The following is a 26,766-nucleotide window of genomic DNA, read 5'->3' on the forward strand; positions in this document are numbered from 1 at the left end:
TTTAAGATGGGTTTAGCAAAGATACTCAGTGGCCTTATGTCAGGCTAGGAAATTTAGGCTACTGTCTAGAAAAATTACTTTAAAGTGAGGGACAGAGTTGATTGTAGTCATATATACCTATTAGTTATATTTATTGATTTTGTTGAATTCGCTTGGTCTTTTCCAAATTTGCCTGTCTAGGGCAATATGTTTACTTCTTATTCTTTTTGATCGAGGGTTTCTCCTGCCATAGATAGAATGCACAAGAATGCTGGCATGAGGTCTTGGGGAATAAAATGCCAGGTGCTTATATTTAACCTCACTTTATTTTATTCCATGAATTAAAGAAGTGTGCTCACTTATCTAGGGCATGAATCATCTAAGCACATATACACCTTGAAAATGCTTTTCCTAGTATAATTTAATTACTTTAATGGATTTTAGGAGCAACTATTTCGAATCGGGTACTAACTGGTTGTTTGACTGAATTTTATTATTTTTCCCCAGAACCAGTTCGTCAGACTCAGCCTTAACCAATGGGATACCTTATTTTGATAAATGAGGAGTATGTATTTTTTTAATTGCTGGGGTCTAAGGAAGTCTTTAAAAGTATCATACGTATTCTAGTATATCATGTGAAGTGTTGAACAATTGCATAATAAACACAGCTCAATGTGGAAAATCCCAGACTTTGCAGTCCCAATTTGCTGTCCTGTTGCTAGATAATGTGACTTGACATTTGGTTTTAACATCGCTTGATTTCACTTAGTGTTTGTAGATACCTGTCTGCTTATCATTTTTACTTTATTCAGGAATCTTCTTGCCTTCAGAACAGTGGTAAATAAAAAGCACTTTTCTAAAAGCTTATTTAATTGTTGCTCTAGTGACTTATCCTATTTGCTTTGAGAAAGAAAACAAAAACAAAAACAACACCTCTTTCTGTCCAGCATGGCAAAGCACATACATTGATGAACTAGCAGATTAGTAAGAAACTCTTAAAAGCAAAAAGTAAGCAAAAGCAGGAACTCAAAGGAGTAAGCAGACTACTGAGGGCAGCTTTCATCCTGAAGATAGTTGCTGAGCCTGGTAAAATTGAGTAAAAGGCACAATAGATAGAAGACAAAGCCCATGGCTGACTGAAAGCGGGGTGCTTAACGGGAGGGTTCCTATCAAAGTCAGGACAGAAAAGAATTAGACTCTCAGGGCTATGCTGGGATAAGACAACTTCCCCTGTATGCACCCTCTCAGAACCTGCAAGGAAAATACTGAGTGTGGAGTGGAAAATAGCTTTTGTGATAATTCACCAACGGAAACCAGCATTTGTTAAGGATTCATACCCTGAGCATACTACTTGAGTGACCTGAAAAACATCAAGCCAGGAGTGGTTCTAGATTGTAATGGCCCAAGATGCTTGGTAGAAGCAAATGCAAATCATCCTTAGAAGAATCCCTTCCTTGGACCTCCCTTGGACCACATCTGATAGAATCCTCATAAAGTTCTAATGAGCATCAGCTCGTATGCTAAAAGCCAAAAAAGCAAAATGGAACATGGCATGAAAACCAAGAGCCAGCAGCAACTACAGACGATAGAAACAGACCTCAAAAGACTTAAATGTGTTGGAATTAGCAAACTGTCAAAGGAACAAAAGGATGAGATATATGGAAAAAGAGCAAGCAACTCAAAAGGCAGCCCAAACAGATTTGAGAAAGAACCAAACAAAACTAGAAATAATAAATAATTGCAATGAAAGCCTCAGGAGATCAGCTTTAATTTCCGATCACATCTAGCTGAAAAGAGAATTATGAAGTGAGAAATCGACATAAATAAATTAATCAGAAAATAATATAAAGGGGCAAGAAAATATGAAAGAAAGTCTAGCATATGTCTAATCAGAATTACAGAATGACAAGGGAGCAAGGATGGGGTAGAGTCAATATCTGAAAAACATGAATGGCTGAAAATTTCCCAGGACTGATGTAGAATAGAAATATTAAATTCACAAATAAATTTAAAGACCCACACACATCACAAGGAAGCCGCAGGATACCAAAGGCAAGAGAAGATCTTAAAACTAGTCAGAGAATAAAGGCAGATTACTTTCTAAGAAAAGACAGTGAAGCAGTAGAATTCTCAAAAGCAATAATGAAAATCAGGATATTATGGAATAATAGAATATCTTCACTAGGATAGAAGAGAATCATTATCAGTCTAAGATTCCATACACAGTGAGAGTACTTTTTAAGGCAATCGTGTTCCCAATATATCCTCATGAAAGAAAAATTTGAAGGCATAGGGGAAAATGATGTCAGATGAAAGAAAATACTAAATATGTAAAAAAAAAATCTGAAGGAAAAAAGGCTGTAAAAATAATCAAAATCATGTTTCGTAGAGTTTATTAAATTACATAATTTAATTAAATTATGATTAAAGCAACAGCAAGAGGGGGCCTGGGTGGCTCAGTCGTTAAGCGTTTGCCCTCGGCTCAGGTCATGATCCCAGGGTCCTGGGATCGAGCCCCGCATCGGGCTCCCTGCTCAGCAGGAAGCCTGCTTCTCCCTCTCCCACTCCCCCTGCTTGTGTTCCTTCTCTCGCTGTGTCTCTCTCTGTCAATAAATAAATAAAATCCAAAAAAAAAAAAAAAAACCAACAGCAATAATTACTCCAGTACAAATTGGAAGGGAGGTGTTGGGAGTTAAATAATATAAGAAGAGTGAAGATATCGATCAGTGTTAGAATTTTAGGCTTTTGTGTGTCAGAGGTAGCTACTAAATGAAGAGAAAGGATAAAATTTCCAATCTTACCATGGAAAATTATGGAATGAGAAAAACAAGAACAATCTTAAAAAAGGTAGAGAAAAAGAGAGGGTAAAGAGAAAAAGAAACATACAACATGTGGGACAAATAAAAAGCAACATACTTAAATGGAGAAATAAACCCAAATATTTTAGTGATTACATGAATATAAATAAAGCCAGTTTCATATAAAAATAAAGATTGTCTAATTCTATGCCATTTACAAGGGACCTATATAAAACTTAAGGATACTTGAAGCAGAAAAGTTGAAAGTAAAAATGATGGAAAAAGATACACTGTGATTCTTAGCCCGTAATTTTCCGAAAGGGAATGCTGTCCTAAAAATATTATTCTAATGCCGGATACTTTGAGTGTCTTACCGAGTCTGTTGTATTACAAGTCCGGGATTACAGGCTTAGAACCACAAGCTACCCAAGTTTATATTTCTTTGATATTTTACTGTATGTCTAGTTTATGACTTTAGGCTGTCAACACAGCTCCATAGCAATCAGAACCATGGGTCGTGTTTATAAGGTGATAATTTATTTTACTGATGTATTGACACGATTTCTCGTCAAAACAAACTTATTTCTTTTAATTGTTCAATTAGATAAACTGGATTTAATATGTAATTGCTTACAAGAGCTCAAAGTGTGAAGAGGGATGTTTTAAAAGCTTTTTTTTTTTCTGGTATGAGACTAAATATTCTTTTTTAGTTCTCTTGTTAGAAATGCTTTTTTTTTTTTAAGATTTTATTTATTTGACAGAGAGAGACACAGCAAGAGAGGGAACACAAGCAGGGGGAGTGGGAGAGGGAGAAGCCGGCTTCCCGCGGAGCAGGGAGCCCAATGCGGGGCTCGATCCCAGGACCCTGGGATCGTGACCTGAGCTGAAGGTAGATGCTTAACGACTGAGCCACCCAGGCGCCCCTAGAAATGCTTTAAGTGATCTTTTTGACTTAATGCTCTTTCACATTTAACTGGAGCTGTGGTAATTCAACATTCCACATAAATCCTGCTCACATATAAAGGGAAAAATTCCAGTTTAATCTTTTACTGTGATGAAGAAAGCTTGGGCATTTTCACCAGGGTTTTTTTTTTTTTTTAGCCATTTAATAAATATAATTTGAATAAATGGTTAGGAAGAGCTTGGATCAGAGAGAAGGTGAAGAACAGTGTGCAGAGCTGGAGTGGAAGGTAGATTTTCTTGAGATGGAAAATACGCTTACACTAAATATGAACTTGAGAATATCTGTATAGACAAAAAGCCATTTTAATGAGGACATTCTTGAGAAATCCATCCTTAAGCCTTACACACTGCCAATTCAAGAATATAACACTACAGAATATAAGTTCTACTATACAGTGCTTGTACAATCATTAATGATGAGCTATAAATTATTTTATGATGTGGATGTTGAGTGATTGGATAGGATATCTGTCGGCAAAGCTTCACTCCAGCCTGGAACCGCCTAACATAACAAATTCATGCTTCAGCAAAATTACAAGATATGGACCTTATGGGGCAATAGGAAATGGCAGAATCTGTGAATGTTAATTATGTGAATTTCTGGTTTCTACTCAGTCTTCTCGTCATATAAGTTGAAGAGTGTGGAAAATGCTATTGTAAGTAAGATAATCCTGCATAGAATTTACTGTCAGAAGATTTTAATTTTTCATTAATTTCCGGAAATGTCAGCAAAGAATACTGATAAGGATATAATCCAGATGCACAAATTGATCTTTACTATAGGCAGAACATGAATTTTTTTTTCCTTTGCAATAGAGTACATATCATTTATGTTTACAAAATTAACCTGAATTATCCATGCAGAAACCAATATCAGAATCACCGGCCACAAACAAATTCTTGGTGTTCACATTTAGGTCCCGGTACTCATTGACTGTTAATTCCATTAGAATAATACACATTTTCTTAAGAAAATTATCTTGCCCTCTAAATAATCAGCTAAAGGTCAGGTCGTCACTAGCCCAATTCATTATTTATGTAATATCAATTAGTCTCCTGCCTTTTTACCTTACTTCATGAGAGAGTGGTTCACTGAACAACAGGGAAAAGCTTGTTAAGGCGGAGAGGACCAGTATGGTCAATGATGTTTAGTTACACAGCTCTTCTAAAATGTAGTCAGGATCTGTTCTAATCGGGGGTGGTTAAGATAGCAGATAAAGAAATAACTGTCATGAAGGAAGAAGTTTATATTATTTATTATATTGTTATAATTATTATATATTATATTATTTATACACCTAGAAATGGAAGGCACAACATAGCATTCAAGATGGCTTAGGAGGCAGACACAGAGAAAGGGCAGAGCATGAAAGCACACCCCAGAGCTTTTATTGGTTTTTTTTGTGGGAAGGAATGGTTGAGGCACGGTAGGTATGCTGAGTAAGTCAAGGGTTGGCTATGGTTTGAACAATTTCCGTGGGCTATGGGCTACAGAGGTGGTTCTTAGTTGTCTGGTACCAGGTCCTGGGGTGACTTAGGGCAGTGAGAATATATTGGCTTGCTGTGAGTTTGATAAAGGAGATGACAGGGTGTGCGCTCTGGATTGGTTGGTTTGTTTATCAAAAGTGTGCTCCCAGGGGAGTCATATTCTATCTCTCGGAATTAGCTAGCCCTGGAAGGAGTAGTGTTTTTTTAGGATCAAGACCCCAAATGCCAGAGCATTAAGAATACTGAAAATAATAAAAGATATTCAATGCAGCAGCCTTGTCTTTATCATCAGGCTCAAGAAATAGTGGAATTATTGGAAAGGTAACCATATAGGTCAGATTCCCATTGTGTTGCTTTTGGTAGCACGTTGACAGAGTAATTTCCCCAAAACAAAATTCTTGCAAAAGTCAAAAGAAAACAAAGGACTGACACAAGTGACAAGTCATTAGTAAGATTAAAGGAACAAAGGGGTGGAATAGGAAATACGGAGCTGTAGCTGTGAATGTTTCTCATGGTAAATGGGCACAAGGGTCCTTTCTCACTGGGACAAATTTGGAAGATGCTTGACTGACAACCAAGGCAATGAAAAGATTATTTTGGTGTTTTTGAGTGAAAAGGCACTTGGTTTTGGTTAGTCATTTAAAAAAGCTGTCTGGGACATTTTATTTTATTTTATTTATTTTATTTATTTATTTTATTTATTTTATTTATTTTTATTATGTTATGTTAGTCACCATACAGTACATTGCCTGGGATATTTTAAAGAACTAAAACCTCCTATAGCTAATTTTCCAATCTAAGAACACTTAAGGCCTGTCTTCCTATACAGATAACTTAATGTGACACAGAGAGACAGACAGACAGCCATGTTGGCAAGGGGTCCACAGAAAGTAAGCAAGGAAACACCCAGGCTTTTGCTTATGGAAGGGAGTCATAGAATATCCCTGGTGCTTACCTTCCTCATGCTCAGTTTGAAATGGTTGGGTCGGATAATCTCAAAGGTTTCATCTGACCATCACACACACACACACACACACACACACACACACACACACACAGGCACCATTGTATCCCTGAGTTTGCCTTTTTAAAATAAAATTGTTCAATTGAAATAGATTTTTTTTGAATGAGTGGTGAATTAAGCTTAATTTTGGATGTTGAGTCCTATAAGACTTATTCTCCCTATTCACTATGCAGACCCTACATTTTGTGGGTGACATCTACTTTCATGCTTAATACATCTATATTTAAAGGATTTACTAGGGACTTAAAAATGTAATTGGAAAAGCAAGCGATTTAATCTATTCAGTTTGTAACCTCACGCTTCATTAAAAAAAGTATGTCCCCCACCAATGTTTCTCATTTGGATGATATAAACTTGTACCTCCCTCTGGTCAAGGAAGGTGCTAAAGGATACTCCTTTCAGGCAACAAGCATTTCCTATAGGTCCTAAAAATAACCTAGTCATACCTTAGCAGTATCATCGCCTTCATCTTCATGCACTGAACTAGATGGGGAAGGAGTTGCAGACTTGCTTCCGGGTGGAGATGGCGAGTTGTGGGGGACACTGCTTCCTCCCATATTCAAGCCAAGCTGAGCACTTAGCTGTGACTGGTTGATGGTGGTCAGCTGGCTGTGCTGCATCATTCCTGGTTGCTGCCTGATGTCTGCAGGCTGACCCCTTGGTCTCATGGCTGCCATCTGGGGATGGGAGCCATACTGAGTTCCTTCCGGATTCCGTATATCTTGCATCTACCAAAAACAAAGATAGGAATAGTTTTTCACAAATGTATTTCTGGAAAAAATTTTTTTAATTCCTTAGACTTCAAAAATTCTGTAGCATGTCCTGCTGAACTATACCTATTTCCACCTCAACTCCCAACCTCCCCCCAGAATAGAATAACCCTAATGATATATATCACTCTAAAGGCACTGTTACTAAAAGAATAGAATGTGAGAATTCATTCAACATCACATTTCATTACTCAAGACCCAACTAATTATATTTACAGTCTTTCTTTACCAATGGAATGTAAACATATATCATTATTAGATATTTATGGCATAAGTTTCAAAACACTGATGCTTATTAGAGTGTCAAAATTATATAATTATTACTGATTACAGCATTATAGCAATTCACAAAACCCTGTTTTTTTCATTCTGATCATTTAAGAAAGGTTTTGTGAGTTAAATGTACTATGATTCTTAGTTTAATTCCATGTAGGCTAGTATTGGCTAAAATGATCTACTGACTTCCAGGGTCAGAACACTACAGGCTGGTATTAACCAATTGATTAATTGACTATTGAAATGATTTGACTGCACTGTCAGATTTGAAAGTAAAGCTCCAAAGTTGCAAGGTCGCCATATTAATCCATTATGCTATCTGGGTCACTGCTTTTTAGCCTTAATGAGACTCACTCTTGTAATTCAAGCAATGAATTTTGTCTCTGCAAGGATTAGAATTAAAAGCATTGGAGGATGAAGCTCTTAACGTATCTAGAGGTCAAATGTGTTGTATAAGAGGAGTATGGTGGATTTCACTTAATGTTTCTCTGGCATTTGCAAACTTAAACTAATGAGTATTTTGCGGTGCTTATAGAAGTGGCTCAGTTCTTTCACTCTGAGGACTGTTGGGGAGTTCATGCAGGTAGAGGATTATAACACAAGAGAGAGAAAAGAAGAAAAAAATGGAAAAAAAAAAAGGGCAGTGAAGAGGTGTATGGTTAGTTACGTTCCAGAACTGAAAAAAATTTAATAATGTTATCTTTCTCTGTTTCAATGAAGAAAAAAAATCCCACATGGTGTCAGAATGCCCCATAATTGCCTGTCTGCAAATGTTCCCATGACAGAGAAATACTGTAAAGGTCAATTAAGTTACTTAGTCATAGGCTCTTTTTTCTTTTGGTAATAAAATCATTTTCTACCAATGCTGCTTAGTCATTTTACCAACCTAGTTAGATCCATCCGAAACTGAAGGTGGGACGGAGGAGATGTCTGCCTGTGTTCTCTGTGTTTGGTTTACTGTCTCCACCATGAGGTCTGATTAGTCAGTATCATCCTTTCGAACTTTCTAGCTCTTACCCCTGCTTCATCCTCAGACTTCTTTCTGTGTATCATCCTAGACTCTAGCTCTTCTTGGTGAAGGCTTAGGCCAGCCCCATGGTTTTGTGCCTACTGCTTTCCTGGTGCAAATCAACATTTTCTCCCTAGTTCAAATTGTATTCCTCCAATCCTCCAAAAGCAGTTCTGCGTCTATGAAGTCCCTCATCAAGCAGTTATTAGCATTCACTGATAACACAGTAGAGCTGCAAGGGCACTTAGAGATCCCTTCTTAGTCTATAGAAGAGGAACCTTAGGGGCAAGCACAAGCCTGTTGCCTGTTGAAGGAAGATAGAAATAATTATGAATGAATAAGTGAATGAATAAAGCCCACAGAGGTTAAATGCCTTTCCCAAACCACAGAGGGGGAGTCAAAATCTACATTTCTCAATTCCACACTTTGATGCTTCCTACTATACTAGCAGCAAATTTGACATTCTACATGTCCCGTAGAGAGATTCATAAAGATAATCAAAACCACCTTATCAAATGTTGTCCACCCAACCTGATTTTTATGTGGTCCATTCCTGTGCTTTCCATTCACATATACTAAAATAGTTTTTTTCCTTCACAGATGTTCATGTAATTTCTATAATCTGATCTTCCTTATGGAAATAAAACTAGCTCTAACAGATATCCTTAAAGTTGTGCCGGTGACAGAGGGTATCCTAAAAATCAGGGCCAATTTTTCAAAGTGCACTGAAGAGGCACTACTTTCTAATGTCCTGAAGTCTTGTTGTGTTTTTCCTTAGACTCTCAGCATGTGGAACAGCTCTCTTATTGTGGGCGCAGAGTCACGGATGTTCATAACGGGCACTGCCTATATAGGGCCGTTCCCTCTCCCAACCCGGCACCAAACGGACCACTCACATTCATGTTCAAACACACGTGTCTGTAGGAAGACACATTTTTATAGCCTTGTCAATTTAAAATGTTTACTAGCAAAATCCTATCTCAACTAAATGATCTTTCCAAAAGTATTTAACTAATTGATAACTTTTTATTTTATTTTATTTATTTATTTGGGAGGGAGAGAGTGGGGGGGCAGTGGGAGAGGGAGAAGCAGACTCCCCGCTGAGCAGGGAGCCCAACACAGAGCTCGATCCCAGGACCCCTGGATCATGACCTCAGCCGAAGGCAGACGCTTAACTGACTGAGCCACCCATGCGCCCCACTAATTTATAACTTTATTTCTCCTTCATATAAATCCTGTTACAGAGCATGACAGTTTGTAACCTATTTGTTTAAAGCCCATTGCTTCTCACTCTTTCAGACATATTGTGGTTTTCACATGATATTGCAGAGGATGATTTTTAAATTGACTTACATACAGAGTTTCCAGATTTATGACTACAACCAAGGGTCTTCAAAGGTCTACAATCTCATTTTATAGCACCTAGCTCCTCCACCATTTTGTCATCTTTCTACTTGTTTTCTCATGTTAATTAGTACTCTGAGTACTAAAATTTGTATTCTCACTTTTGTTTTACTAGTAGAAGAAGGTGGGCATCACCAAAGTGGGGTAAAGAATCAGTTTGGGTAAGGACAATGAAATACTCAACAGGGTACCTCTTTCTCAACAAACTCATCGTTAGTTCAAAAATATCATATCACCATGATATTAGGCCAGGCAGACAGCAGCTTTAACACTCAACTAAACAATAATTTTCCTGTGTGGAGGGTGACAAGCACATATTGGAGAGCATAGTTGTCTCTTCAGCACTCAGATGCACTTAGGAATGTCAGATATTAACACCCATCTCCAAATTAGGAGTGTTTCCATTTTACCTTGCTTTCATAGAAGGCAGTTCAGTATTAATCACTGCCTAATGTTTAATATGGGGAAAATTAAACTGGATGGAGTCTGATTACTGAAAAATAAGATTAATTAATTAGCTCATGAAGGTAAGCAAGTGTTTTGATTACCAGTTTCCTTCTAGAAAGATACTGACTACAGTCTTAATGCCAAATACAAAACTTCAACTTGCAAAATATTATTTCCTATTAATTTCCAGTATTTTTAACTTACTGTGAATAATTTACTCAAGGCATTCTTAATAACAACTGCTCTTCTCTTTGATTCTTCTCGAGTCCTTCATTGACTTCTCTTCTTCCTACAACTTTCCACCCCTAAATTATTTCCTAACATTCTGCTTGAGTCACCTTTCTTCTACCCCAAAGTTTCCTTTCTCAAACCTGTTTTGTCCAATTTCTGTTGATGACACCTTCATCCTCCCTGTCACCTCTACTCAAAATGTTCTAGTAATTTTTAATTCTTTCCTTTCCTATCAAACTCTTATGAGTTCCACTGAGTCTACTCTAAAATAACTCTTCCATCAGCCCTTCTTTTCATTTTCACACTCATTCATGTATTTCAAGCCTTCATTACCTCTTCGCCTGCAATGGCTACTTAACTATAAAGAATCTCTTCACATTCACCCTGAAGAGTACTGCAGAATTAATCTTCATAAGCCACAGGCTCAAAACCTTCCCAGTGCTATCTGCCTACCAAATTAAATCCAAACTCTTCAGCATACCATGCAAGTTTCCAAATAAGCCTTGGTCTCTAGGACTGTCCTTCACACATTTACTGCTCAGCCAAACCCAATTAATTGCTACTCTTTGCCTATGTCTCTTTCCCCCTGAACAAGTGTCTTTGGCCATGTTGTTCTTTCAGCATTTGCTGTTGGAAAAATTTTAAGAAGAGTTAAAAAAACCAAACTTTGCTCAGTGATTTGTGGTTTGTTCAGTATTTTTATCTATTGAGCCTTATTATTCCCCTTTGAGGCATCCCTATAGAAATGGCTGTTTTGTACAAGTTCATTGAGGATGGGAGAGCTTAACTGATCTCAGATCTCTCCACTAACAAAGATCAAAGTTAAGATGAAATATGCTCTACATATTTGCGCCCTTTTCCCAATTCCATAATGCTATTACCATATTCATATATCTAAACCCTAAATATATTTTAAAGTCAAGTTCAAAAGTCACCTCATCTACAAAGCTTCCAGAATCTTCTTACTCTGAACTGCCCAAGCATTTTGTCTGTCCTTTCTTTATGGCCACCACTTGTAAATTTCTTAGTCTAATATGTCTGTACCTTCTAGAAAGTAATCTTCATTCATATGACTAATGCATTTTTCAATCCCTCCTCAGATCTCTTTTAATTAAATAGACATTCCAAGTATTCAAAACGTATTTGCTGAATCAGTATATAAGTGAAGAAATGAATACTACCAGTATAAACCCACTAACCAGTTTGATGAGTTTTCTTTTTTCCAGTGAAACTTCATCTAACATTAGTCACAAGACGAAAAGAAAATTTGAATAATGTCTGTCTCCCTTGTAGCAGAAACCTCAGGCCATGCCCTCTGTACCCTCCAGTATTTAGCTGTCTAGCCAACAGGCTAGCCACCAAAGGGCATTTCCTAGCTTCCTTTGCAGCTCCATCCAGGCCCCATAACCATGTTTTGGCCACTGAAATGCAAGTGAAAGTGTTGTGTGGTACTTCCAAGAAAACCCCTTAAAGGGAAAGGCTCACTGTCCATTGTTTTTTCCTGTTGGCAAAAATGTGGGTGTGGTCACTAGAGCTAGGGTGCGGGGGGGATGTCTTGAACCCAGAAGCATTGCTTTTAGGACATTGGAGGCACAAGGCAAGAGGAGCTTGAGTGTTTGATTATTATGAAGCTTCCAGACCCTGGGAATCTACTTACTGTGGGAGTCTTTAACGTGAAAGGAAAGTAAGTGTCTATCTTTTAAAGTCACTGTCATTTTGAGTTTTATATGTAGTTAAACCCAATCTTAACTGATATACCTTAATAAATTATAAACTCAAAAAGGCAGGGATAGAATATCTCTTGTGTTTGCCAGTGTAGCCCTAGTATCTAGCTCCGATCAGGGCATATCATCGGTACTTGACATACATTTCTTGAGTTTCACTGAAGAGATGTTTAGGCCAGGTACAATGAAGATTCATGATGCTGGCTTCCCATAAACAGGATTATAAAGCCTTGATCTTTTGGGAGCTACATTTGCCAAATTCTCAGGACTCAGGTGTCTCAAAGTTACTTTCTAATGTGTTTATTTCTCATTTTGTTTATTTCAAACCCAGTGAACTTCATTTTTTCTTGGCTAAAAGTCCTTGGTGTTGGGGGCGTCTGGGTGGCTCAGTCGTTAAGCGTCTGCCTTCGGCTCAGGTCATGATCCCAGGGTCCTGGGATCGAGCCCCGCATCGGGCTCCCTGCTCCGCGGGAAGCCTGCTTCTCCCTCTCCCACTCCCCCTGCTTGTGTTCCCTCTCTCACTGTGTTTCTCTCTGTCAAATAAATAAAATCTTTAAAAAAATAAAAATAAAAATAAAAGTCCTTGGTGTTGTTGGAATTTTAGTTTTGAACAACTCTTATTTAATATGTATCTTCCCACTGGGGAAGCTGACTCCATCGAAAATGGGTACTAAATTTCGCTTTTTTGAACATCAGAACGGTTTCCTTAAATTTTCCAATATGCTACTGAGGACTGATATTGTTTTATAATCACAGGAGCCAAAAAAAATGTCAATGAAAGTCATGGAGGAAGATTACGAAGGTGAAGAGAAGATTTCCATTGCGTTCCTTCAAAACCTCTTTCCATTAACGGAAAGCAAAAGCTCGGTTAAAATCAATTAGGAAGGGGCGCCTGGGTGGCTCAGTCGTTAAGCGTCTGCCTTCGGCTCGGGTCATGGTCCCGGGGTCCTGGGATCGAGCCCTGCATCAGGCTCCCTACTCCGCGGGAAGCCTGCTTCTCCTTCTCCCACTCCCCCTGCTTGTGTTCCTGCTCTCGCTATCTCTCTCTGTCAAATAAATAAATAAAATCTTTAAAAAAAAATCAATTAGGAAACCAAAGCAGATATCATGTATTCTCCCTCCTGACCTGCCGTGTAATCTATGGCTTGAGACCCATACCATGTTCCTTCCTCTCCTTGACCAATTACCTGCAGCGTTAAGAGCTCCAGGGTGAGGAGAGAGCTCAAGTGAGAACCCTCATGCATACTATCTGATACACATTCCAGCATGTTTGCACTTTCTTCTTCTTGGCTTTTCTTTGAAAAGAAAAAAAAAAAAGCAATGCAGGTAGCTCATTGCGGATTATTATTATTATTTTTTTTATTTGACAGAGAGAGGGAACACAAGCAGGGGGAGTGGGAGAGGGAGAAGCAGACTTCCCGCTGAGCAGAGAGCCCAATGCAGGGCTCGATCCCAGGATCCTGGGATCACGACCTGTGCCAAAGGCAGACACCTAACGACTGAGCCACCCAGGCGCCCCTAGAAATTGCGGATTATTTTTTAAAATGAGTAACATTTTGGCTTAACTCAACTACCGAAACCCCCAAAACAAAACACTGGCCCCAACATCAGTGCATGAGTGACAAAATGGTGTTCAAATGGCACACTCGAACGGCACCAGCACAAACGAAGGCCCTCGTCTCAGTGTTTAAAACTGTGTGTGTTTCCCGATCCTTCCAGAGTCTGTTTTCTCCTTTCAAATGTCAGCGCCACTTCCCAGTCCAACAGGCGAGCCTTGAAAGCTATCATTATCTCTGCCTCTAGCAGACAATCCATATCAAAACAGTTGTACACATAAAACTCTAACGACGTCTTGGCTCTCTGCTCCGATCCAGCTGTTTGAGTGAACAGCAGTTGGTGAACAGAGCCTGGAACATGGGGAGCCCCGAGGCCTTATTTGCTAATGTGGCTCACAGCTGCTGCTTTCTGTGGTCTTGGCCGGCAAGGCCTGGACGTGAGCCAGGGGCGGCAGGAACAAGAGAACGCGAGGAATCTATGAAGCTCTTCCATTTACCCCTGTCTGTCAGCATTTGACACCCTTCTCTGCTGAGGGCTTTCCCCAGGGCTGTGAGGGGACCCTGTAGGCTTGGGCTGTGACAAGTGCTTACTCTAGGTCCCTTTAATATACACTATCAAACACATACCGTCCTTAGCATCCAAAGAGAAACTTCTGAGCCCTCTCTCGGTAGCCCATCCAGCCTTACATGATTAATCAGGCCAGGAAGAAGACTAGGCAGTTCTCATTTTTCTTAGGAATAATGCACTCCAAGAGTCTACGAGAAGAATGTAAATGTTGATATTATTTAAGTCCCCAATTTGATTACATATTTTTGCCAGGGATTCAATTAATATGTAAATGTATACACCAGAACGAATGCGTGGGTAAATTTAATAATCAAATTTCATTTATTATTTTCCTAAGTGCATTTCCAAGAGAGAGCTAAATTATTTGTTGTCCAAACAAATTAAATAAATCGTTTCTAGGTGATCCCCTCGTGTGTTCTATTCATTATTTAAAAACAGGTATTTTAAATAAATGTCAACATTTTTGCTATTAGACTTCTGACATTGAAGACTGATAATATCAAAAGAGGGGGAAATATGGAAAATATATCTATGCAAAGCACATGCTATAGTTTCAAAGATTAGCAAAAAGTGAGGTTCAAAAGAAAGATCAGACATTTTTATGAAAATATATTTTTATCCTCAATAATGGGTGAGAATAACTTGATTGAACCTAGTTTCCTTCCAAAAGGCAATGTGAATAAATAGGGCTCAGATTTCTTCACAATACATTAAATGGGATATTTGTCATTTAGTTAGGATAAATAGTAATTATAAAACTAACTATCATAGGAAAGCAAGAGCTCTGGGGCACAATTCATTAGATATTTGCAAATGGAGAGACATAGCACTCTCTAGAACCACCATCCTTGGGAAAGATTAAAACCACCTCAAAAAAAAAAAAAAAAATGCTCATATCCCCACAGGAGTTTCCATAATACCTCACCATCTTCCTCCCTCAAACTGGGGTCTCTCCCTCACTGTGGCCCCTTCCACGAATGAGACCCTCATTATACAAGAGATCTGATGTGTTAGAGGAAAACATCATTGAAAGTTTTAAAAGTCATGGCAAAGAATTTTATTTTTAATTTAACGAATTAAAATTTTGTATGCTCTCCCAGGGATGAACCGAAGATCAGATGGTGATGAGCAAAAAGCCACAGAGGGAGGGAGGACCCCCAACTTCTCAATGTCCTCAGTGTCTGTGCCAAGTCCTGGCCCTCTTTAACCGAACTTGGTTTCTATTTCTGTCACATCCCCTAGATGTGGAAGGCATCTGAATTGCCCTCCTGTGTGGGCATCTTGATTCACTTTTATAAACAACCAAACAAGCAATTTTACACCATTTTTTAAAAATTTCTTTTTCTTTTTCTTTTTTAAGATTTTATTTATTTGCGAGGGAGAGAATGAGAGACAGAGAGCATGAGAGGGAAGAGGGTCAGAGGGAGAAGCAGACTCCCTGCCGAGCAGGAGCCCGATGTGGGACTCGATCCCAGGACTCCAGGATCATGACCTGAGCCGAAGGCAGTCGCTTAACCAACTGAGCCACCCAGGCACCCCTCTTTTTCTTTTTCTAGATGAGAGGTAGTGTGTTGTAGTGAAGGGAATTCTGCTCGTGACATCATCAGACTGGTTCTGAATCTAACGAGTTGTCTTGCCTTTAATTGACCCTCATTTTCAATCTCTGAATTAGGGATAACAACCTTCCAACAACAAATATTCACTGAGTGCCTACTTTGCACCAGGTACTACCATAGGAACCACATAAACAACAGTGAGCAAACACACTGAATGAGAGCTCTGTCCTTACAAGCTCACTTTCAAGGGCAGGGAGGGGATAGACAATAGGATAAATATTAGATGTGGTTTGTTTGATAATGTTACATTGTAGGGAGACAAAAATGAGAGAAGTGTACTGACCTTAAATGCTTGCTTAAGCATGGATGGATCAAGATAAAGACTATGAAGATGTTCTGGCAAACGTAAAAGCTATTTTTGTGGTTTTTTGGTCACCTGGGTCACCTCTTGTGGAAGATGCAGATCTTTTATCTTTTGCTATCATCTAGAGTCACTTTCCTTGACTAGTTCTAGTTCTTGGTGAGCCTCTGACAGAGTTGTGGCCAAGCATTCTGGTAGCCAAAAGCTTGCATCTGTGGAGACCTTTTCTGGGAGAAGCCAGGCAACTTAAGTCATAGAGCACAGGGTTTCACTGTGAGAAAGGCAATAGCCCAGATAAAGGTTGAACTTATCACCCGGATGTTAATGGCTCCCTGATCACAGCTAATAGGCTAACTGGTAGATACAAAGTTCAAAAAAATTTAAATACATAAAAAGGTATTCTAGGTCATAGTATACTATTCTCTCCCATCAACTCTGTACACATAACCCCTCCTTTGGATTGCAACAATGGCCAGAAGGTTATGGCGTATAGTGACACGCAGTTGGAAAGATGTTCCACTCAAATTGAGGCATCCGTGTCTGATTGCTTCGTGCCAACACAATTTGTCTCCTACTGTTACTGTTAAACTATCAACGTCAGTATTATCAAGCTGACCTTGTGCTCCAGTGTGCCCTTGAGGGGACTCCTCTGCCTGGCTCAAATAAAACAAACATGCAAATGTACAACAAGCAAGCTTGACTCTTAACTGACAAAGAGCATCTCTCGTAATTCCAATTAATGGCAGGATATGGAGAGCGACTAAAAGCTCCGTCTTATCTGAAAGGGTTTGGGAGACCATCTGGTCAACCCTCTGATTCCCAAAATACCTGAATTAGCAGTTCCTACAAAATTGTACACCTCTGTTAAGAGGAGTCTGTGAGTGGCTCTGGATCTACCTATGATTAGAGTCAATGAAGCCCTTGATTTGTATAAATTGTGCCTTTTGCATCTGCACTACAAAGTGTAGGCAGTGTTTTGTTCATGGGACTATAATCTTATATTAAAGTGTACTCAAACATGCTAATGTCTGTTCACATCTCTGCTTTGATATGCCCAAAGAAGGGATTGAATAATGTGCCTTATTTTCAGAATACTTTCAAAGGGTTGTGTGCATTGAAACAAAAAGAATAGGTTGGAAAGATAGGTGATAAGAAAATTGGGAAATGCTACGAGACATGCCCTATGGGAGTTATGGTTTATCTATGGGAAGTAGCTCTGGATATTTATAGCATCAAAAGTCAGCTGAAATGGTTCTTTATACTATATTTAAACCTGAAAATTTAACTGAATTTCATACTTTCCACTGCAATGTTAATGGGATGCTAGTAAAAATGGAGATGTCAAGTGGGATATTGACTTCTTAACATCAGTTCAGAAAGTGACATTTGAGTTCATTTAGAGGCTCTTAAATCATTAGATACACATGACATTCACTTAAAAGTACATCTCAAGAAGCAAAATTAAAACTTTGTATTCTACTTGGGCCCGATAGCTTTCCTATGCAGAATATTTGTATGTTCCCAAGTTATTGGGGACTTCAAGAAAAGTACAATTTTAAATTAGCATTTTATTATGGAAATCGTTCAATAATCCTTTTAATAATGTATTATAAAACATTAAAATAGCATGAAACCAAGATAGGAAAAGGTTGGAAATCCTCTTCTACTGAGTATAATATTAATAATTTGGTAAAATCAGTCTAGGAAAATTACAATGTCTTTCAGTTCCTTTAAAGTGTCTGACTCTGTAAGTGACCTTAAGCTCCTTTAAAACAATTAAAAAATTCAAATATTTATCTGCCAAAATTTTATAGCATGTTAGATAATGGGATGAATATCGTTATATGCAGTCTCTGTATTTCTGGGTATACCTAATTTAGTTACTATTAACATTACTCATTTATGCTTTTATACACTTTGAGTTACATAAGGTAAAGGTCTCAAAACTAATCATAAAAACTAGTGACTGTTATTCATGCTAATATAATAACCCTTTCTCTAAAACAACTGCCAATAAATTTCATTATAAAAAGTTATTAAAAGGGTTAAAAACCTATTAAATGTCAAAGAATTTGCCTGACTCAAACTTCTAATAAAGAAAGAGAATAGGCTTTCTTTCTGAATTATTTAAATCTTTACTGACTGTGCAATGAACCATGAAATTGGAAAAGTGTTATTAGAAGTGTTCTCTGGTTTTTATAAAAGTTGGAGCCCAGAATGTATCAAGCCACAGTCTTTAACTAGACTAGTTAAAGCAGTAGGTTTTTAATCCCAAATACATGGCTTCTACTGATATAAAGGTCATAATTAAAACTCTATCCTGTAACTTGGTGATAATGAAATTACTATCGGAGAAGAAAACATGTTCATTTAGAACATATGGACTACATGTTCTAATTTTAATTTGGACAAATATCTTCAATTTTTTTGATTTTTCAATGTCCACTAACATAGACCCACTCAACTAATAATTAGGTTTTAATAGTGACTAATTTTAAAGCACTAATGCTAACATTTTGAATTATCTGTCATTTACAGGCTTAACATCTATAAAATATATGTTGAAATTAGATAATTATAGTATAGAAAGTTAAAATGGATCATAATTCTGCATGATTATAACCCTGTGTGATAATGGCATAAATTTAGGTTTCAATAATAAAAAATAGCAAATATACCTTTCACATTTTAAATCTATTTCTCCAGGAAATTACATTTAGTACAACTGATTTGAACTGGTCTACACCTGACAGGCAGGTAACTGTCCACACCACCCATCAGTCTCAACTGCTCAGTGCTAGCCTTTGGTAACTGTGGGTTGTTGTTGTTGCTGTTTTATGTGAGCAGTCATCTGACTTATAAAAAGATGTAACAAAATTTAAAATGATACAAAATACCAATTTCAAAACAACATCAAAAAGTGAGTGTATTGGGGTGCCTGGGTGGCTCAGTCGGCTAAGCGTCTGCCTTCAGCTCAGGTCGTGATCCCAGAGTCCTGGGATCGAGCCCCATGTCAGGCTCCCTGCTCAGCGGGGAGCCAGCTTCCCCTCTCCCTCTGCTGCTCTCCCCACTTGTGCTCTCTCTCTCAAATAAATAAATAAAATCTTTTTTAAAAAAGTGAGTGTATTTACCCATACTCAGCTCATAACAGAGCAAATAGGTCATTGGACTGATTTATGCTATAGCATATTGCTATATGAACTGGCAACAGAAAAAGTTGGTGGAGGAAGACAGAGGAACACAATCATCTGGCTCCACAATCATCTGGCATCTGCTCAGTGTTGTATCTGTGGTTAGAAATGATGGGAACTCCGGGGAACTTCCCATTCTTTGTTTAAGGTCCCGGTCAACTGTGCCCACAATGTAACACTTAGGCTGACTTACTCTCTGTACTAAGTGGTCGTCTGCATAGGTTCCTTTGTGTGTGCATGATAATCATTCAAATCTTGGATCCTTGGCAATCCTTAGAGCCACTTGATCCTTTTGCCCCTATTTCTCAATTTCAGCCATCACGGTCAGTTTATACAAGTTATACAAGAAACACTTGGCATATGGAGTAGTCCCTCATTGACTGTACTAAGTCAAGTTTGACTTTAACGGAAAGGTTGATAAAGTAGGTATCAACCATGATGTGGTAAGGTGTGCCCAGCTGTGTGTGATATTGGAAGAATAAGCAGGAAGGATATTGGAAGACTTCTTTTTCCTTGAGTGCACTGGGATCTTGCTTTTCTTTCTTTTTAGGTTTCAATCTATCCTTCTCTTTAAGGCTCTGATCTCAGAGACTAAGCATTGGCTTCATGGTCAAATACTTCCTCGCTTTCTTTTGCTTCCCCATTCATGAGGCACTCTTCTTTCTGGTAATTGTGGTCTTAAGTTCTTTTATTAATAATATCTACGACTTACTGGTCCTCCTTGATATACTAAGCACAGAGCCCTGTTTAACCCTCACAATAACCAGGTGAGACCATCACACCCATGAAGGACCAAAGGCTCAGTGAGGAGATCCTTCAGCTATTCAATAAGTGGACCAGCTGGAATTTGTCACAAGCTGCTTGACCTCCAAGCCTGTATCATTACCATGGCACCTCTGTTATTGATCCAGTATGTGAACTGATATTTTTAGATGTGCTTTTTAACAAAGGATAGTTGGAAGAGCTTGCTGAGGAAGATACAGCTAGAACCTCAAACGACTGACTTTAAAGCGCTGATGCTTTGGGTAGGAAATTCAGCTGGAAATGTGTTACTGAACACTTGCTCTGTGCCTGGTACTATGATAGATCGTAGGGGAAATAATGGCTGATAAGACCGTCCCTACGATGGAAGAGCTCACGGGGTAGGGAGATATACTGTAATACAAGTCAGAGGGGTTAGCTGTCGTAACCAAAAACACACTGCTATATAGACTTGCAGAGGAGGAAGTGTGATTTCCACCGGGACTGAAATGTGCAAATAACGTTGCAACAAGGAGTCTGTCTGCAATGACTGAAACTGCTGTGAGCACTGTGGAGAACTAAGGATGCTTTTAAAACAAAACAAGCACACAAAAGCAGAAATAGACCAATAAAAACAGAGAACAAGCTGACAGTTGCCAGAGGTGGAGCAGATGGGCAAAATGGTGAACTGTGAATGGAGAGGCAGATACGGGCTTCCAGTTATGGAATGAGTTAAGTCGGGGGGTAGTGGTTGGGGGGTGAAAAGCACAGCACAGGGAATACAGTCAATGGTACTGTTTTGGCATTGTATGGTGACCGGTGGCCGCTAAGCTTGTGGTGAGCCCAGCATAACGTATAGACTTGTCCAATCACGCTGCTGGACCCCTGAAGCTAAGTGACATCATGTGTCAACTATATTTCAATAAAAAAATGCTTTTTAAATAGGAAGACATTTGAAAAGTGGGAATAAATGGGACTTGAACTCTGAAGGCAATACGATGAACACTAAGACACATCATTTGATTATTGGACAGTCAACTCTACTTGCTATAGTTTCACAAAAGTGACATTTGTCTAAGATACTGTGAAAAAATTGAGCAAAACTAAAATCATCATGTGGCTTTTCCACTCAAGTAAACCTTAACCATTCAGTACACAATCAAATCATATTTTTAAAAAACTGTGACCAAGAGCAATCTGATAGTTTGGTTTCCACTTGGGAATTAGCAATTTGAGTGTCCAATGTTTTGCCTTTTAAGTTTTAGGATTGCTAGAGACTTTGTGGTTTCAAGACTATCTGTCAAAATATTCTGATGTATCAAGTTGTTCTAACTGAAAGAAGCCCATAAAACACACTAACAGTTGACGCTACATTAGCAGAGAGACCATTTTATCAAACCCTAAATATGGGCCTACGGTTTCAAAAATAACTTGGGTTTTTATACTGGGTCCTGAAAAACATTTATGGGCACACCAACATAGTCATTTGGATCGGGATCTCTGCAACATTCCTTTCATTAGCTACCAATGTTGCCACATAAACTGTGCTTTCATTGAACCACTGACTCAAACACTTTGATCAAAACTTGTCTTGATATTTGCCCCACTTGTCAATCAGTGCCATTCACCTGTTAGTGACGGATATTATGGAAGGAAAAAGAAAAAGAAAACACTCTGCAAGGGAAGTGAGAAGGCGCAAGTCTTTCTGTGGTCTAGGCTGGGCTCCTGGCTTAATTATGTGAATGCTTCACAACTCTCTGAGACAAAAAGGAAAAGTACAAGGAGTATAAGACAGATGCGCTGTGGAGAATGAGTGCTGAGTGGACATCATTTGCCTAAAAATATATTTCCTTCCCCTCTCATAGTAAAAGACTAAATGGATGCTTGATGGGTTTATGAGGGCTGGTATCAGGAACTTTTAACAGAAAAGAAGATCTTTCTGCACATTACATTCAATTTTTGATGAAGACAACTTTTTCCACCTGCTTAATCATTAAGTGGTGTCTCTCCTACTTGTTCTCCCTGAAGAATGGGTTGGCTGGGACTCTGGGGAGCCGTTGACCTTAAAGCACAGTAGGCAGTGCCTTCTAGGACATGGTCTACAAAGGATTCATCCACATGAGGGTGATGAATCCGTGTTAGATTATAATAATTCTAACGTGGGCCTTGCCCCGACAGGGAGGCTATCTTAGAATAAGAATTCAATTAAGTTAGCAGTAGATCTTAATATTCATGCCCATAATCTGGGTAACATAATTTCAGTAAAATGTCTAAAAATTCCCAGGAAAGCAGGTGTCCTTTTTAATTAAAATTTAATTTAGTGTCTTGGTATTTTGTTTTGTTTTAATTCTTGCTGAAAACTGCTCTAGAGTGCCTTTGCCTACTTTTCTGTCCCAGTTCAACACCTGATTCTAAATGAAATGGAATAAATATTCTTTTTATCATGAATCTTGAAGGATTTCAAGAACATGAATTTTTCTCTCAATAATCATTTTGCCATTTTGTAGCTGTAGAATATGGACTTATTGTTCGCTGATCTGTGGACATACCCTTTCTGGTGAATGCATTTTTTTTTTTTTTTTGGTAAAGATTTATTTATTTATTAGAGAGACAGAGCATGAGCGGGAGGGGCAGAGGGAGGGAGAGAGAAACTGAAGCGGACTCCCTGCGGATTATGGAGCCTGAGGCAGGGCTTGATCTCCGAACCCTGAAATCATGACCTGAGCAGAAATCAAGAGTTGGAGGCTTAATAGACTCTACCACTCAGGCACCCCTAGTGAATGCATTTCTGATCTTTAAAGTGTTATGTGCAAAAAGAAAAGTAAAATAAAATAAAGTAATAGTTAGCTAAGAAGTTTGTTTGGTTGGATTCTTGTTAATAAAGATTTTAATCTGCCAGAGGTATTTTTTAAAATTAGAAGTAATATTCAACTTGTTACTTTATTATTTTATTTCCTAAATTTTAGTAATAGCATTGACATATTTTAACAAGAAAAAAGGACTACCATCACCTCAGATAAAGCCTAAAAGTCTATTTTGAGGCTAAATCCATATACTAACAGAGCTATTTAAACAATAAAATCCTGTATCGTAAAAGTTTTTACTTGCATATAGTTATATAGAGATCATTGTATGAGAAGCTCCACTAACCAACATACTCATCAAGCTTTGGTTCAAAAGGAAAGAGCAACAGGAACAAAGTTCTGGACATTGGAAAGGATGAATTTTTCTAGGATTGGCTTAATTGCTAAGCTGATGAACCCCAAACATTTCAATGCCACCAGAATAAAAGTTATTTAGTATGAGAACTTACTGCAACAAAGTTACTGATAAGAACAGCTGTCCTATTAGAATTTACTTTTGGACACCTCAACTTTTATTCTTTCTATTCTTTTCTTATGCAATGCCAGGGAAGAAGCTTAACTTAGGTGCATTTTTTTCCCAAATGATACCCTGTATCCAGAAAAAGTGTTAACTGGCAGAATGGCAGTTTTGAATATAATTAGAATCTTACTCACTGGTCAGTTATGTATATTGATACTTGCAATCTGCCGTCCTTTATTCCCTGATAATAAAATAACCCAAATAGCAATGTCGAATCAAGGGGCTGTTAAGAATGTCAAATACAGGTGCCACTGCAAGGCAGGATATTTCTTGTAAGTTATGAAAAATGCACTTTGCTCATGGGTAAAATGTAGTTTAATGATATGGAAATAAATTCACGGTTTTTCTATACTGTATTTACAATTTTGCGTCTAAAACATAGTTAATATCTCTAGCATAATTATATGACCACAAGATGACAGCTCCAATAAATGGGAAAAATCTCAATTACATTGATCAACTGAAGGAAAAGAGAAAAACTCGCATCATCGAAGTTTAGAGCCTATTACAAGGAAGCAAGAAGAATATCTACCCTGCAGTTTTTAAATTTAAAACCATCTGATCATTTTTCTGCATCTACATTTTATAGAAGCTAATAGAATTTTTCAGTTACAATTTATTTTCTAAAGAAAAAAAGTGTTCTCAGAAAAGACAGAAGTCAGAACCTTTAAAAAAAAAAAGTGTATTATATTTTATTTCCCCTTTCACAGGCCAGGGGTATTCTAGTCGAGGACTATAAATATTTGTATTTTAATGTTTTCCTTCTTAAATGAAACAGTTAAGGAGATAGCTTTTGGGGGGCTTATGTTTCTTGCCTCCCCCCCACCAGAACTTTCCTTGGATGTTCACTGCGTGTTACACGGATGCAGCGGTGGCCTGGATTTGGTGGGGGAGGAGGGCAGGGGGAGCAACAGGGGAGGGGGTGGGGGGAACTGGAGGAACTAAAGGGAGAGGGGTCCGGATGAACAAGGCTCTACCCTTCAGTCTCTCAAGGGCAACCTCCTCAGAGAGATTTGCCCTGATAAGCAGTTGAATACAGAACCATTTGGTAAAGCTCCAAGCTCTCCCTGAGAGTTCTGGCTATTGTTTGTGGATTCTCATGCTAGTTTTCATGCCAGGAAATTATGGTACAGAATTACCAACTGACAATGGGCCACTTTGACTGGCTTTTCTGTGGGTAGACTGATGAGAAAGTTATTTCTTGTAAGTCCCAGGTGATTATTAATTAATTAATAGAGGATCAAGAACAGAGGGGTCTTCATCCACCAAACATGACAGAAAATTTTGGGTAAGGTGAGAATAAAACCATGACTCCTAGTCTTCAAAAATTTTCAAATTCTAGGGTAAAATCCTTCTAAGATACTTAAAGATTAGTATTTAGAATTTCTCAACATACTAAAAACTTAAGAAAGAACTCAATGAAAATAAAAGTACAACAATAAAATTTGTGAAATGCAGCAAAAGCAGTGTGTTGACAGAAACTTATACCATTAAATACATGTATTAGACAAGAAGAAAGGTCTAAAATTAATAACCTAAGTGTTTTGTCTTAAGAAATCAGAGAAGGAAAAGCAATTTGAGCCTAAACATAGGAGAAGAAAAGAAATAATAAAAATTAAAGGTGAAATCAACGAAATTGACAACAAAAACAATAGAGAAAAAATCAACAAAGCCAAAAACTGGTTCTTAGAGAAATCAATAAAATTGATAAACCACTGGACAGGCTGACTAACAAAAAAAATTTGAGGACACTAATTACAGTATCAGATGTGGAAAGGGAGTCATCCCTACTGATGCCAAACACATTAAAAGGATAATAAAGTAATGATATGAAAACCTCTAGGCTCACAAATTTAATAATTTAGATGAAATGGAACAACTCCTTGAGATTCAAAAACTACCAAAACTCATACAAAGAAAAATAGATAACCCAAATAAGCCTGTATCTATTAAATAAATTAACCAGTAATTAACAATGTTCCAAAAAGAATCACCAGGTCCATGTAGTTTCTAACAAATATTTGTGGAAGAAATCATACCAATTCTCCGTAATATCTCCAGAAACAGAGGAAACACTTCCTAACCCATGTTACAAGACCTCAAATTTCCTAATACCACTATAGATTAAAAACCCGACAAGAAAACTACGGACCAATAACTCTCATAAAGATAAATGCAAAAATCTTCAATAAAATATTTACGAGTTGACTCTAATGATGTATAACAAGAATACATACCACAAACAAGTAGAATTTATTCTAAATATGCAAAGCTAGCTCAACATTACAAATCTATCTGCGTAATCCAACACATCTCCAGGCCAAAGAAAGGGGTGGGGGAATAAAAATTGATGTTAAAGGTACAAACTTGTATCAAGTAGTAAATAAGCCACAGTGATCGAATGCACAGTATAATGAGTATCGGCAATACTGTACTATAATTATGTGATGTGATAAATACCACCACAATGGCAATCATATTGTAATATATAATGTATTAAAGTAACACATTTTGCACCTTAAATTTACACTATGTTATATGTCAAACATATTCAATGAAAAAAATAGGCTAAAAAAGAAAAATCATATGATCCTATCAATAGATGCAGAAAAGGCATGTGACAAAATCTAAACCCATTAATGATAAAAAACCTTTAGCAAATTAGAAATAGGAAGGAACTTAACTTCATCTTAAAAATCTACAAAGACCTTTCAGCTAACATCATATTCAGTGGTGAAAAACTGGATGTTTTCTCCTTAAAATTGGAAACAAGGCAAAGATGTCCCTTTCACCACTCTTATTTAATGTTATACTGAAAGTCCTGGCTAATGCAATAGGACAATAAAAGGAAATAAAGGACTATACAGCTCAGAAAGAAAACTGTCTCAATTTGCAGGTGACATGATTGTCTATGAAGAAAATCCCAAAGATTCAACAACAACAACGATAACAACAAACCTCTTCGAAATAATAAGCAAGTAAAGTAAGTATGAAGGATTTGATGGTTTGCTATATATGAGCAGTGAAAAATTGGAATTTGAAACTTAGAAAAAGTTACTTACAATAGCATTCCAAGAATGATATTTAGGTATAAATATGTTTTGTATATGTTTTATTAAACATATACAGGATCTACATACAGAAAACTATGAACACTGAAGAAAAAAATAAATGAGATCTAAATAACTGGAGGGACATTCTGTGTTCAAGGATTGAAAGACTCAATATTGTTAAGATGTCAGTTCCTCTCAATTTGATCTATAGATCCAACATAATCCCAATCCAAGCAAGCCATT

The 26,766-nt window shown here is 37.7% G+C and overlaps 1 protein-coding gene and 1 pseudogene across 3 annotated transcripts in view; both read right to left on the minus strand.

Annotated features, from left to right (window-relative positions):
* TOX (thymocyte selection associated high mobility group box) overlaps window positions 1–26,766 on the minus strand; it is a 291,825-nt gene that overhangs the window by 40,889 nt on the left and 224,170 nt on the right. For all 3 annotated transcript variants that reach the window (XM_032421863.1, XM_032421865.1, XM_032421864.1), the window contains one exon: window positions 6,699–6,980. In XM_032421863.1, the coding sequence (XP_032277754.1) occupies window positions 6,699–6,980 (282 nt within the window). The remainder of the gene's footprint in view (window positions 1–6,698; window positions 6,981–26,766) is intronic.
* On the minus strand, window positions 19,399–20,742 carry LOC116643063 (annotated as a pseudogene).

The sequence above is a fragment of the Phoca vitulina genome, unplaced genomic scaffold (assembly GCF_004348235.1).
Source record: "Phoca vitulina isolate PV1807 unplaced genomic scaffold, GSC_HSeal_1.0 scaffold25, whole genome shotgun sequence".
NCBI lineage: Eukaryota > Metazoa > Chordata > Mammalia > Carnivora > Phocidae > Phoca > Phoca vitulina.